The 15,380-nt window shown below is 43.8% G+C and overlaps 1 protein-coding gene across 2 annotated transcripts in view; it reads right to left on the bottom strand.

Moving 5' to 3' along the window:
- The window catches only part of GAS6 (growth arrest specific 6), a 58,917-nt gene that overhangs the window by 16,959 nt on the left and 26,578 nt on the right, over nucleotides 1-15,380 (bottom strand). For both annotated transcript variants that reach the window (XM_075918348.1, XM_075918359.1), the window contains exons 6-10: nucleotides 15,035-15,157; nucleotides 10,242-10,367; nucleotides 8,337-8,458; nucleotides 6,054-6,172; nucleotides 5,441-5,630 (exon numbers count right to left, since the gene is read on the bottom strand). In XM_075918348.1, the coding sequence (XP_075774463.1) occupies nucleotides 5,441-5,630; nucleotides 6,054-6,172; nucleotides 8,337-8,458; nucleotides 10,242-10,367; nucleotides 15,035-15,157 (680 nt within the window). The remainder of the gene's footprint in view (nucleotides 1-5,440; nucleotides 5,631-6,053; nucleotides 6,173-8,336; nucleotides 8,459-10,241; nucleotides 10,368-15,034; nucleotides 15,158-15,380) is intronic.

Below are 15,380 nucleotides of genomic sequence, written 5' to 3'. Positions count from 1 at the left end.
TCTCCCAGTAAAATCCCCATAGCACTTAAGTGCCCTCTGCTAGCATGCACAAAACTGCCTAAAACCAAATGCTGCTGAACTGCTCAACACCCTAATTCATGCCTAAACCCTGGTAGGATTGTTAAACTCAGGATTACCTGCCTATCTCTGTAGCAGGAGTCGATTCAGTGGCAGTCCTCATAGTACACCTACTGGATTGGGCCTTACACAAAACAACCAGGGCAAACACAGCAGGAATTTTGAGAGCAGGGTATTGTGTCATTATACCCAGCAAGGCAATGGTCAAGCCAATCATCTAGGATGTTGTCATAGTCCCACCTGGGTTCCCAAGCTGAGTGCCCCAACCACAACTATTGTTTATAAAATGGTAGTATCTAGTCGCAGACCATGACACCACCATGCCAGGCACTGTACAAATACAGAACCAAAATATGGTCCCTGCTTCCAGGGAACTTACATTCGAACTGCAAGACACGAGACAAGAGAAGGATACAGAAAGATGAGGAAAGTGCAAGGAAATAATGAGATGATGATGATTAGCGTCGTAGGTGGTGGTATCAGAAGTGCATACGAGCACATCATTCATTAGGCATTAATTCCAAAGCCAGAATAGATCAGACTTATCAACTAAGATGACCTCCTATACAGCCGGGCCCTGAGTTACGAACAGTCGACTTACGACCGTTCGTACTTATGACCTAACCTCCTATTAAGCGTTCGTAAGCCGGTCCCCGACTTACGAATGTGTGATCCGCGCTTACGAACATTGTGGTTGCCTTTAAATGAATGGGGTCCGACTTATGAACACTTTGAGTTATGACCAAGTGTCTGGGACGTAACTCGTTCATAAGTCAGGGACCAGCTGTATAGCACAGGTCCTAGAATGTCCCCAAAAGAATTCCAAGGGCAGATCTAGGATATCCAATCTTGATTTTAAAATGGATAGTGATAGAGCATCCGCAGGAACCTTGGTAAATTTTCACAGTTGTTAATTACTCTCCCCATTAGAAATGTATGCCTTATTTCCAGACTGAATTTGCCTAGCTTCAGCTGCCATGCTTAAAACTTTCCTTTTCTGTGATGCTTTGCTCATCAAGCTTTCCAGAGCCATCAGAGCAGAGAGTGGGTGGGCATTTAGTTATTTATACAGAGTGGAATAACTACAAAAGGAGAGATTGGAAGGACCCCACCCAGAATATCCAATCGACCTGTGGTTCAGACACTCACTTGGGATATGAGAGATGCAAATTCAAGTATCTGTTCCAAATCAGGCAGAGCAAGAATTTGAAAACAGGTCTCTCACACCCCCGGGTGACTGCTCTAACCACTGTGATAGGACCATAATAGCAGTGGGGAGAAGGGGCTAAATCTCATTTCAAAAGAGATTCAGGCATTTAGGGACTTATTGCAGTTTGCCTCCTAAGCACCTAAATCATTTCTGAAACTGGGATTTAGGGCTTTAAGTCACATAGGACTAAATCAAAGGTGTTTAGGCACATAACGCCCATTGAAGTCAGTGATACCTAAATACCTAGGGTTGGAAGAGACTTCAGGAGGTTATCGAGTTCACTCCCCTGCTAAAAGCAGGACGAATCCCAACCAGTTGCTGGCATTCCTGTTTTCCATGTTACCCCCTCCCTTTGGTTATCTATGTTCTGCATTACTACTACACATTTGTGGAGAAAACTAACTTGCACTGCATCTCAATTTGTTATTTTCCCCCCATATTTCTAGTAGCGCCAAGTTCCTTGGCATTCACTGTCCTCACTGGTTTTAGTATTATTTGCAAATTTCATTTCAGATGTTGTCCCCCCCCCCTTTCCAGATCTGTAACAGAGATATTAGTATCTGTGACCCCTGCAGTGTCGCCTGCAACACCCCTTTTCACAGCTTAATACATTACCTTTTATTTACCATTCCCAGGTCCTGCAGCCAGTTTCCAATCCATATGCTAGTATTCATATATAAGCCACTCTGAATTAATTTGCTGAGCACCAATTTGTTACATTTTACCGAAAGTATATCTAAAATCCAAATGTGTTATATAACAACTGTATGCTCTTCAGCTACTAATCTATAAATCTCTATATTCAAAAGAGAGCAATAAGATTTGCTACACAACTTGTTCTTTACACAGGCAAAGGCCAATTACTGAATGACTCTGAAGATATTCAAAACCTTCACACAACTGGAGTTACATACTATACTTCATGAGATAGAACATACACCTGTCTCCGATGATTCTGCTTGTTTATCGACTATCCTCTGCCCCTTCATCGACTGAGGGGGGTATAATAAGACTATTATCATCTGTATAATATCATGACTTGAAGACTCCAGTCAGGATCGAGACCTGCGCACTATACAAACTCAGGCCTTGATTTTGCACCCACTAAAAGCCCACGACAAAACATCATTGACTTTAGTAATAATGGAGATGGGGCTTCCAGTATTTCTACACTGCAATTATACACCTGCAGCTTGCCCATTTGGAAGGGTTCTGTGTATATATATATATATATATATGTTTTAATTAGATTTCATAAATGTAAAATAAGGATTTTGGGAGGGGAGGACACTCTGAATAAGCCATGGGGGAAGAAAGAAGGGACTGCTGAGGTTGAGACCAGTGGACAAAGATGGAAAATAAGGAGAGGAAAAGTAAAAAGGGGAAAGGACTGGGAAAGGTGTGAGAAACAGAATGGGCAGGGAGCATGACATTGCACTGCTGAAGGGTAAAAGAAGGATGAGATGCAAGGGATGCCAACAACAAAGGAGAATGAGAAAATGAGCAAATGAGGAAAAAATATCTGAACTGCATGTTTCAGAGCTGAGTGAATAATAAAGTCAAGAGGCGGTGGTATGAAGACTCCTCCCAGCTGCTATTCACTATATGGAGAGACAGAGGAGAGACCTGTGGATGAGTCTTTCTATATCTGGTGGGACATTTAGCATGATATTAGAGATGGGATGAAGAATAGATTTATTAAAACATCCCCACAGGCTGTGAAAAACCCTGGAAGAATAAGTAATATCCCCATGTCAGGAACATGGAGTACGCGCATGCGCGCGCGCACACACACACAAGCAGCATGTAGACCACAGCAAGAAGAGCAGCAACTGAGAATAATGGGTTTTGAGGAAAAACAGGATGATAGAAGTCCTCAAAACACTACTGGCAGGTGAAGGATAATTATCTTAATTATAGACTAATTACATTAATAATTTCCCTTTTGATCCACTGCTGTCATAACAGCAAATAAACACAGACAGAAACAAGACCCTACATTCTTCACTCATCCCACACTTAGAAAGAAAATCTCTTCCAGACTTTTTTTCCTACTCTGAAAGTTGTGAAAGTTCACATTGATTCACAGTGAGGTCTGGTGCTTATGTTATGTTCCCAACTCAAATGGTTTAACAGGTTTATTGAAGCTGCTGTGACTCACACAACAGCCTTAAAAGCATCAGCTACTATATATATATTGTTTTACATTTTTCATCCCAAGTTTAAACACTAAGCCATCCCATCACTCCAAACATACAACTACAGAAATCACTGCAAGTGGCAGAGAATTTCAAATTATGGGGCTAAATATTTAGTTTTGTAAGACCTGGCTTGAAGCTGCTCATAAATATATTGCATATGACAACGTCTCCACTGTTGTCTTAGAGACAGAAAATTATTTGTTTCAGTGAAAGTGAGAGAACTGAATGAGATGTTATTTGATATACTGGAAGTATTACCAAATGTCTATCGGTTAATAGTAATATACTACAGAGTATGTTCTTCCAACTGTTCTTTAGATAGGAAAATCCTGTACCCAATTTCTCATACATGAAATTTGAAGGGACATTTAAAAATAATATTTTGTAATTTCAAGCCTTCACCCTTCCTCCAGAAATACTACTATTCTTGACTTTAGACTACAGGCAGTCCCCAGGTTACATGGATCCGACTTACATCGCATCCCTACTTACAAACAGGGTGAGGCAACCCCGCACTAGCTGCTTCCCCCCAGCAGACCAGGGAGACGCGGAGCGGCTTTTCTCAGCAGACACCTCAGCTTGAGAATAAAGGACTGAGGGAAGTGAGGTGTGGGAGAATAAAACTGAGCTCTGGAGAAATGTTTGGCTAGAGTTTCCCCTACAATATGTACCAGTTCCGACTTACATACAAATTCAACTTAAGAACAAACCTACAGTCCCTATCTTGTACGTAACCCGGTGACTGCCTGTACTAAAATTAACCAGAAGTTTTTACTGATTCAGTCTTCAAGAAACAAATAACTTAAGGTCAAAAGGTTCAACAGGAAAAAACAAATTAATGGGAAAGGGAAAAGAAAGTGTAAGAGAGAAAATGAATACATAAAATGCTAAATATTTCATAAATCCATATTGCAAGCTTTCTTGCTAATTTGGCCACATATAATAATGCCCAAGAATCTGAAATTTCCAACATCACCAGAAATTAGAAGACATGTCTCTGAGTATGAAGAAATGAATCCACACAAATTCAAAAAATGATTGCATCTTCTTGCAATATTCTTGGGAATTACATAATTAGGCAGCTAAGTAAGCAGACATCAAAATGTTTTTTAACAGGCTCCCCATATATTTATGGAGGAAACAGACTAGTCTATTTAAATAAGCATTCTTTGTAGTTTAAAGAAAGACATTGACATAGAACTCAGCCATATCTTGTGCTGTTCCAGTAGTACAAAGGTGACGTAAAGCTGCCTTTCAGAGACGGCTAAAGATTCCCACACATACATACCATCTGAGGTAGTCTGCTGCTAGCACAAAGCTAGTTCTACAACTGGGCCCCCAGCTACTCTAGAGGATGACTCAGCCTGAATATTTGGTGCAGGAGAGCAGGGAAGAAGGAAAGGCGGCATATCTCCAACACTGCCATATCTGCAACAGAGGCTTGAAGATATACAGCACCCCCTTCAAAGAGGTGCAACAGCCTCTTTTCTAGTGCCCGTGAAGGTATTATTCTTGCCAAAGGCACAGTGCTTCCTAGAACTCTGGTTGAGGCAGTGCATCTCTCCATGGCCACCCCTACTTCAAGGTTCAACTTGTTGCTACTCTTGAATAGTGACATAAAGGCCCCCATTCACCCACCACTGTGTTATGCTAGTGCAAAATGGAAAGCGGGCTGGGCAGATTCTGTACTGTGTCTGCAATCAGAGATTAAAAGCAATGTTCTGTCTATATAAAGAATGTACCCTAATGTGCTGTATTGAGACTGATGTTTTAGATGACTTCTTGAACACGAGAAAAAACAACAATTGTTTCATTTCCATCTTTAAATATACAATATAAGGGCATGTTAAACATGAGGCTAAGTCCAAAAAAGCCAAAGTGCACTTTAGATGCAGCTCAAGAATCAAACAGTGTGAAAGCAACATCCATGAAACAAGTAGCTCATACTCACCGTTTGCCACATGCCATGGTTGATAACTGGCCCACTGCTAGTCACGCGTCCTATTCCATTGTACTTCAACTGCAATTCTAACCGTCCGTTGCGCAATGCTAAGACTATCCATGTGCTGTCTTGATGGCCTCCAGCAAAGAAAAGGATACCTTCATGATCAAAGGTTCTAAAGTCGAATTCAGCCACAAGTCTGACCGCATGGGTGTCAAGAAACAAATTAGTTATGCAGAATTAAAAAACCATTCTGTGCTTTCCATAGAGAGAGCATCAGTTCAGATAGTTAAGAACCAAATATTAAAAAGTATTTGCTTTTAACTCAGTTCTGAAAGACTAAACTTGGTGAAGGGCATATTATATGAAAACAGTACTAGAGAACGTAGTCATATTTCAGAGATTATCAAAGATTATCAGATTCTCTGGCACAAGGACTACCGTCTTGGTTACTTGTCTATACAGTGCCTTGCCTAATAGGGGTCTGGTCTATCAGGGTTCCCAGGTCTACCACATTACAAACTAATAAATAATAATTTTAGTTTTAAATGGCTTTTTAATTTCAGATATGTCCTGAAGGGACACCGAAAGTATTCAGCTGCAGTTCTAAAAGCATTCTCACCTTGTGGGTTGTTTCCTTTTAAATCGTAGTCGGATAATAGGTATACCACTGAACATCCTCCCCAGGTACAGAGATTTAACACTCTTCGTAAGAGCAAAAGGCACACAAGGTATAATATCCTATAATCAAAATATATTTGTAGACTAATTATTTGCTTATATATGAATGAAAGACGACAACAATCAAGTGGAATTTCCTTTGCTATTTTCTAAGCTCAAACACTCATGACATGGATAAAGTTGTTGATCAGGGTGTGACAGGGTGTACCAGCCCCTCACTGGGGAAGCAAGGCCTAACCAGACCCACCTGACTGAGGAAATCCCACCCCTGCAGATCTGCTGGGCAGGCTCAGACTGCAGCCCGGGTCTAAAGACCTGGAGAGAAGCTCAGTCTGGGCTGGCTGCCAAGGCAGAAGAAGGCACTGCCAGAGGTCCTGGAGGTGAATTACCAGAGGGACCAGACCTGGAGACCAGCCAGCGAGACCCCAATGCTACTGCAGAAGATCCGGAGGAAGGAGACACTGCCAGAGCTCCTGCAGGTGAACCGCCAGAGGGGCCAGACCTAGAGACCAGCCAGCAAGACACCAGTGCTACTGCAGAGGAGCTGAAGGCTGGTAGGAAATAGGGATGTAATAATGTAGTTGATTAACCAATAAGCAAAAGCGTACTGGTTAATGCTATAGGCTACACGCATTCCCCCCCCCCCCACACACACACACCAGTACATTTTTTAGCAGGCTGGCCAGGTGCCCAGCTTAGTCCTGGCTTGTGCTGTGTCCGGGACCTACCCCTGCTGTGGCTCTGCATTTAAAGTGTACTAGGAGCTGGGCTGCCAGGCTGCCTGGCTCAGTCCTTGCACACACCAGGTCTGGGAGCTCAGGCCATGCCCCCTTTCTGGACAGTACCTGCTGCCACTGTATCAGAGGCAGCAGCACAGGGTGACAGGCAGCCAGTCCACGAGGGGAGCTGTTTTTTTAACTGGCTCCCCTTGCAGACTGGCTCCTGCCTGGCGCCCCATGATGCTACCTCTGATACAGAGGCAGCAGTGCAGAGTGGCAGGGGGCTCCTTTGGAGTGAGACCAGAGCGCACTGGCTGCAGGCCCTGCCCCATAGGACTATAGAATAGTCCAGTAACTGATAAGAATTCATGACATTAATCAACTATTTAATTAACCAATATGTAACATTCCTAGTAGAAAGTAGCCCAGGGTGGGAGAGTCTATCTTGAGGAGCTCAGCATGTTACAGGAAGAGTCCTTACTGAGCTAGCAGTGGACCATGCCACTGCTAACAGGCCCCTGGGCTGGGACCCGGTGGAGTAAGGATGCTGCCCTACCCCTCTCCTTTATCCCCAGACCGTGGGGCTGGCACCCAATGCTATGGACTCTAGCTATTAGGCCACACTGCCCCAGCAAGTGGAGTGGTTAATATTGACTTTGACCACTAGGCCGCACTGCCCCCAGTGTGAGGGATTTTTGTTATTGACTTCAGCCCCCAATGAGAAGGCCTGGGGTAGAGGACAGGGGAGGAATTGCTGAACGTATGGGGTTGGGGCTGAAATTTCAAAAGCCCTTGGGACTCAACTACGCCTCATGGAGGTGGGGGGTGGTGAGTACCTCACCTCATTACACAGGGTATCAATGATTAAACTCCAACTGCTGATAAGCTAAGTCTACAGTACTTGATTTTAGTTGTGAGGACACTTAAAATTCATTTCCTCTAGCTTCCCCTGGGAACATATTTTTTTCTATAGCACATTGAAATTATATTTACATATTAAAGAACAATTTTGAAAAGTCCACTATAAAAAACTTGCTAATGGATGCCTTTTGCATGCATGGCAAGTATCAAAGCTACCTGCCTGTCTCAGCCAAAGAGGGAAAAAAACCCAAATGGATAGTGGCATGCAACAAAAAAATTCAACTTAAATCACGCCATTAGATTTGTACACTGTCCTCAGTGAGTCTATTTTAGAAAAGTTTATGCAGGCAGGTATAAATTACAGCTCAGTAGAGGAAAGGCAGTGATTCCAGTGCCACCCTCTTTGACAGATGGGCAAATAGATGTTTAGTGAGAGCCTGAGAAGTTAAGTCTTGAGTAGATACATTCCCTCTTCATCATTACAAGACCGGTTTCCAACAGGGTCTTGACAAGAAGACACTGGCTTCTTATGGGATCTACTACCCAATCAAGTAAGCCTGGCCAGATGGACTCTGCGTTATTTAACCCACACAACTATTTCAAAGCTTTTTGTTTTTCAGTTACTGAAATGAAAGACAACTTACCTCACAAGTGTTCATGTCCCGGGAAAGCTTAACTCTCCCTTTGCCATCACAGTGACATGTGTAACTCCCTGGTGAATTGACACAAGTTTGCTCACAGAGTTTCTCTTCACATTCATTCACATCTATACACCATCAACCAAGATAAAGAGGGGACAGTGAAAAATACTGATTAATTGTTTTAAGTAAATGGTCTTCAGGCCATATATTTTTGCCATGCTAGAGTGCCCTTCATTTGATGATCTCAAAATGCTTCTACTTAGTAATTACCCCCTGTGACGTAGTGGGGGTACCTGGCTGGTTTCTATGCTGCTGGCTCTGGGGGAACCCCCACTGGCTGCCGTGGGTACCACGACCCAGCAAAACAGGATGAGTCACTATGCAAACCAGTGGCCAGACACCCCCCATGGAGAGGAACAAAGGAAGGTGGAATGCTGCCTTGGCTGGGGGGCAGGGCTGGAAGTTAGTGAGTGGGTTGCTGGCTGTCGGAGGGCATGGAGGAGAGCCTAGGAGAAGGGGCTGGAGTTTAGGGGCCCAGTCTCCCCCATCTCAAGGGGGCCTGAGGCATCCTAGCCCAGTTCCTGTGACCAGACTACATCTGTGCTGCGCTGTGCTGGAGGAGCAATAAACCACCCTCAATTCCACTGGCTGGTGCAGTCTGTTTGTGCCATTTCGGGGTGCAGGAGACGGGGAACCCCCAACGCGCCGTCACACCCCCTCAATAACTCTCCTGGTCTCCTTATTCATATCCCTGTGCTCTAACTGCTGGACATGCTTCCCTATAAGGCCCACTCTAGTACACTTGTGAGTAGCTCTGAGTTGTTTTGGTAGCTCAGCTGTGGTCAGCATGAGACTACCTGCATGACTACTACTCAGTGTAACGGCTGCATAACTGGGTCCTTAATAAACAACAAGAAACTGATAGTAGTAATGAGATGTCTCCATTTTATATCCTTTCTTTGTGTTTTCTCAATAACTTCAAAGATCTACAGGGAAAAGCCATATTTGTGGCTCAAGGATCTATGAAGCTACTAAAAACAAAAACCACCTTTCATATCATTAAGCTACTCAGTAGTAAGGCTGGATGCAATGCTGGTCCTGGAACATTTGCTCAATCACACACACTTGCAGGCAGTCTAGTCAACAGAACTGTACATAGCCCCATTTACAAGGGATTTGTAGCACAGCTAAACACTACAGGAGAGATTTCAAAACAACTACTGCTCTGCAGTGTTCTGCCACCACAAACGGAGACTAGGAATGTAAGGAAGTGAGTAATTAGCTAATCGTGTATTCGACAGAATTTCTATTGACTAAATGATTAGTCGATAAGGGAGGAAGTGCTCAGTCCCGGCTCGTGCCAGATCCGAGAGCTAACACCCGCTGCAGCTCCGCAGTTTAAATGGGCTGCCTGCCCGGCCACCTCTTACTACATTTAAACTGCAAAGCTGCAGCGGGGGTAGGTCCCACACCTGGTGCGAGCTGGGACTGAGCCAAGCTTGAGCAGAGACAGCAAGGGGGGGAGGGCAGGAATGCAAGTAGTTGACTAGATTAACCAATAAGCCTAGGCTTATCAATTTGTCGACTACTCGCTTACATCCCTAATGGAGACAATACTATGACCAGATTTGCCTGGATCCCAACCAGATCTGTGGCTGTCACTATACAAGAAGTCTCAGTTATTTTGTTTTGTACAGTCTTATTCAAGTCATCTTGATGACTGAAAACCTGACAGAGTGGCTCGCAGACACTGAAAGGCAACCAACCTAGAGTGGTTAAATGAAGAACTAAAAAACCAAACAAATGAAGACTGTTAGAATGTACTGTACAATTCCATTGTGCTTTACCTGGCCAAAGAACTTCATAAATGTTACCATAGAATTAATCCCATTATTTCCATTCACTTACCTTGACAAGACTTGCTTAAGTTATCATATTTGTAGCCTGTATCGCACAGACACGCATATGAGCTTATTAAATTTTTACAACGAGCTTCTCCACAGATGCCTGTTGATTCTGTGCATTCGTCTATGTCTGCAAAATAAACAGTCAAACACAGAGGGCGATTTCAGATTATTATCATTTCAATGTTTGCGAGTAAGGCAGTGGTCACTATCGTCTCAGTTATTTGGATAATTGAGAGGTTTACTAATATCCTTGAGAAACTGGTGTTGGTCTGATAAATATTACCAGGAAGGAAGCAACTACAGGCTATAGGTTTCTCTTCAATAGCTATAGGTTTCTCTTCAAGCCATTGGCTACTTTTGGAAGAGAAATGAAAAGTGAGCCAGAGGGAAAACACTGAGGGTATGTCTACACTACCCTCCTAGTTCGAACTAGGAGGGTAATGTAGGCATACCGCACTTGCAAATGAAGCCCGGGATTTGAATTTCCCGGGCTTCATTTGCATAAGCGGGGAGCCGCCATTTTTAAATCCCCGCTGGTTCGAACCCCGTGTAGCGCGGCTACACGGGGCTCGAACTAGGTAGTTCGGACTAGGTTCCTATTCCGAACTACCGGTACACCTCGTAGAACGTAGAACGAGTGTACCGGTAGTTCGGAATAGGAATCCTAGTCCGAACTACCTAGTTCGAGCCCCGTGTAGCCGCGCTACACGGGGTTCGAACCAGCGGGGATTTAAAAATGGCGGCTCCCCGTTTATGCAAATGAAGCCCGGGAAATTCAAATCCCGAGCTTCATTTGCAAGTGCGGTATGCCTACATTACCCCGCTAGTTCGAACTAGCGGGGTAGTGTAGACATACCCTGAGAAAATAGACCCAGTTGCCAAGTTTGATAGGGCTACAAACCATGGAACAATATGAGCACATAGCCAGGAAGTAGACAGTTTTGTTTTGTTGAAAAATAAAGATTTGAAACACAAAAGCAAAGATTATTTTAACAAATACAGGTTTCTCCTTTCCCCTGCTTTCTCTCTTTCTAACACACACAGTTTCATAAAATGCATGTAATTTTTTAAAAAAATTCTCAGCCTTTGTTTGTAATTCAAAATTTCAATTACTTTACATAATTTCCACAAATCTTTCAAATACCATCTCTCAAATTTCACCTAAACTATATTGTTTTAAATTTAAAACACCTGAGGCATACACAAACCCAAAATTACAAGTCACCTCACAGCTCTTTCTAAGAAAGAACCTTTATTCTCAAGGTAACAAAGTTCTAGAAAAAACACGCATATAAGAATGTGTTGTTTTTATATTCTAGAAGCTTCCCAGAAATCACTCATCTATCTTTTGGGGCCTCAGTAGGACAAAGTTCTTCCAAAACCTTCCCAAGGATTGTGGCTCTTCCCTTTGACAAAAACTTCTGTGTGTTTGCGGGATCAGAAAACAGCAAACATTCATGTCCTGGTAGGGGAATGGAGTGGTCATCACATGTGTCTACCCAGAGCATGTTTAAATTCATGCTATTTATCAAAAGTCTTTTCTTTGTGTCTCTCTAGAGAAACTAGTATAAACTACTATATAAGCATCTCCAAGTGGTGGTACTTTTCTAGGGGGGTTACAAACTTAGTGAATTTGCCTAATCAATCTCCCACCTCACACTGTTCTTAGTTTCTGTAGGAGTTGTGGTCCTTCTCCCTAATGGAATTACATACACAAACTTAACATGGTGATCTTCCAAAGATATTGGAGGAAATTTCCATATCTCATACTTAAGTTTGCTGACAAAGTTATTGCCTTGGAGCTTTTGCATATGCCTGGATCTACTTTCTGTACTCTGTGTGTCAACCAACATTCTTATAAGCAGGGATGACTGAACTGTTATGAAAAATTCTGTGGCAGCACAAAAAAGTGTATACACCATCTGTCTTTTGAATGAGATAAATAGAGTGGAGAGCTGGGCCACTTGTGGTCAGTAATGAACTCATGGCACAGCATGCAAGAAAAGGGCATTTGAAAACTGAATTAAAACTGAAGTTAAATTCTGCTGACACAAGATTCATCTTGAAACTTCAAGTGGACTTGACATCCTGCTTCACTTTCGTTCCTAAACTGTTTCGTAGCTAGAGTGACCAGGTGTCCGGGATCCTGGTGACTCTGTTAAGCACTGCTAACCAGCCCCGTTGAGTATCCAGTTGATGGCGCTGTGCAGTGGAGCTTGCAGGCTCCTTGCTAGCCTCCATGCCACACAACTCTCCGGAAGCAGCTGACATGTCTACTCTCTGGCTCCCACATATAGACACAGCCTAGAGGTGCCATATGCTGCTCCCACCCTAGAACACCACCCCCTGCTGCTCCCATCTCCTAGGAGCTGGAGAGGGACATGCCACTGCTTCTGGGAGCTGCTTGAGGTTGGAGCATGCACCCCAACTCCCTTTCCATCCCCAAACTCCCTGCCCCAGCCCTCATCTCCCTCTGAACTCCTCAGTCCCAGTCCAGATAATCCTCCTGCACCCAAACCCCTTTTCCCCAGCCCCACCCTAGAGCCTGTATCACCAGCCAGAGCCCTTAACCTCACCAACCCTCAGAGCCAGCCCAGGGAAAATGAGAGACAACAGCAAGGGAGCTGGAGTGAGCAGGGGCAGAGCCAAAGAGAAAGGGCAGGGCAAGGCAGGGCAAGGGAGTTTGGTTTTGTGCAAGGAGAAAGTTGGCAACCCTATTTCTAATGTTGCTATTTGCCTTCACCGCGTCATTTCAACAGGGGTTAATTGTAAATGAGATTATGCCAGGAAGGCTGAAAGCTCCATTCTTTGCACTTTCACCTTCTGAAGTTATTAGCTGCTCTACATGCCCAGATTAAGAAATAATAATCAATGTAACAAATAGCACTAAAAAGAAAAGCCACACAACAGGCTTGTCTATTGCAAAGCAATGAGACTAGAAATAAACAACACTCTTCTTGCCAAGTCTTATTCCTCTCAATGTTGTCAGGATGTCAAGGCCGATCAGCTGGACCAAATTAGCACAATCCAACCCACAAATCCTCTGTGAATCACTCCCTATGTTCTGATGTTGCAGAAAAGCACGGTGTGACTACTGGCATGCCTAGGCATGTACTCCAAACTTGCACTACTGAAGAAAAATTCTAATAGGCTGCAGTTACATGAAAACCTAACCAAACACCAACTATTAACACTTTCTTTTGGCCTAAAAATTAAAACACAACATTTGGGCTACGTCTACACTGGCATGATTTTCCGGAAATGCTTTTAACGGAAAAGTTTTCCGTTAAAAGCATTTTCGGAAAAGTGCAACTAGATTGGCAGGATGCTTTTCCGCAAAAGCACTTTTTGCGGAAAAGCGTCCGTGGCCAATCTAGATGCGCTTTTCCGCAAAAAAGCCCCGATCACCATTTTCACGATCGGGGCTTTTTTGCAGAAAACAGTACTATGCTGTCTACACTGGCCCTTCTGCGCAAAAGTCTTTTGGAAAAAGGCTTTTGCCCAAACGGGAGCAGCATAGTATTTCCGGAAAAGTACTGATGATTTTACATGAGATCGTCAGTGCTTTTCCAGAAATTCAAGCGGCCAGTGTAGACAGCTGGCAAGTTTTTCCGCAAAAGCAGAAGATTTTGCGGAAAAACTTGTCAGTCTAGACACAGCCTTAGTGTAAACTAACAGGATAAAATACAATTGTCACAACTACAGGTTTCCTAGGATTTGGTCTCGTATTCTGCTCATACCCCCAAGATTCTCACTTAGCAAATTTTATCTTGGGACTTCTCTCCCTCTGCTCCCTTCTTAACAGGGCCTTTTCCCCAGGAGCAGGAGGGTGGCCCCATAACTATGGTAGATATTTGCTGAAGGCCACTGCAGAAATCCCCATTCACCACAGCTCCACTGAGGACTGATTTAAGAGACCTGCAATTCATTATTTAAAGTTGAAATCTATGTGAACATTGGTACTGATAAGCTGGACCATTGTCCTTTTCCAGTCTGGAATAGACTCTTTCAACTCTCACCCCTTTGCTCCACCCCAAGTTCAGGCTTCCTCTTCAAAAGCCACAGAATCTGATGTTCTCCCAATGTGGTCTTACCACCACCCTTTCAGTAGCCTAGGCTTCTCTCATCTAGGGCTGGAGCACTCATGGGGAAAAACTGATGGATGCTGACCATCAACGGACTGTCCCATCAGCTCATGCTTTCCCCCCAGTGCCTCCCACCAGACACTGGGCCTCACAGATCAGTGCTTCCTACTCCCTCCCTACAGTTCCCACTCTCGTGGTAAACTGTTTTGCAGCACTCAGGAGGCTCTAGGGCTGAGGGGAGGAGCAAGGGTATGGTGTGCTCAGGGGAGAGAACAGAACTGGATGGGAAGAGGCTGGGCAAGAGTGGGGGAGGGTGCAGAAAAAGGCAAGGTGGGGTAGGGCCGTGAGGGAAAGAGTGGCGTGCAGGAGAGGCTTGGGGCAGAGTATTCCCTCCACACTTTTGCAAGTTGGTACCTAAGTCCAAAAGAAACCTGCCTCCAGCCAGCACATCTCTACACTCACTCCTCCAATGGTCCCTCTCCCACTGCTGACTGACAAACAAATATTCTAAACTGGCTCCTAGCAACCCAGGGGACCCTCACAGAGTCCTGAGGTATCAAACCACAACCTCACTTCCACCCACACACTGTGCCTCCAAAGTACCCCAAATCCAATATAATATAAATGTCACACACACTTAATGTTCTCCACAGTGATTAAGAACTGCTAATCATTGACTTTAATGTATCAGGTTTATGGATGATCTTACCTTCACATATTTTATTGTTTTTATGAAGAGTGTAGCCACTGTAGCATGAACAGCGGTAGCTACCTGGGTTGTTGAGACAGACGTGGTTACAGCCACCATTCTGCACACTGCATTCATTAATATCTAGATAGCAGTAAAAAGTTACATTAGATTTTTCAGCTATTCAACACTATGTGAGTGAGGGTAGGAATGGGAAGTTGAAAGGAAAAAAAGAAAGGCAAGAGATAGAATAACAACATATATAAAAACAGCTTCAAAACATACATACTGATTCAAACGTGTGTGCGTGTACACACCCATACACACACACACACACACACACACACACACTTGTTTATTGCACCTG

Source organism: Pelodiscus sinensis, chromosome 1 (genome assembly GCF_049634645.1).
Source record: "Pelodiscus sinensis isolate JC-2024 chromosome 1, ASM4963464v1, whole genome shotgun sequence".
Taxonomy (NCBI): domain Eukaryota; kingdom Metazoa; phylum Chordata; order Testudines; family Trionychidae; genus Pelodiscus; species Pelodiscus sinensis.
Note: the sequence above shows the minus strand (reverse complement) of the source record. Positions and strands in the feature narration are given on the sequence as shown.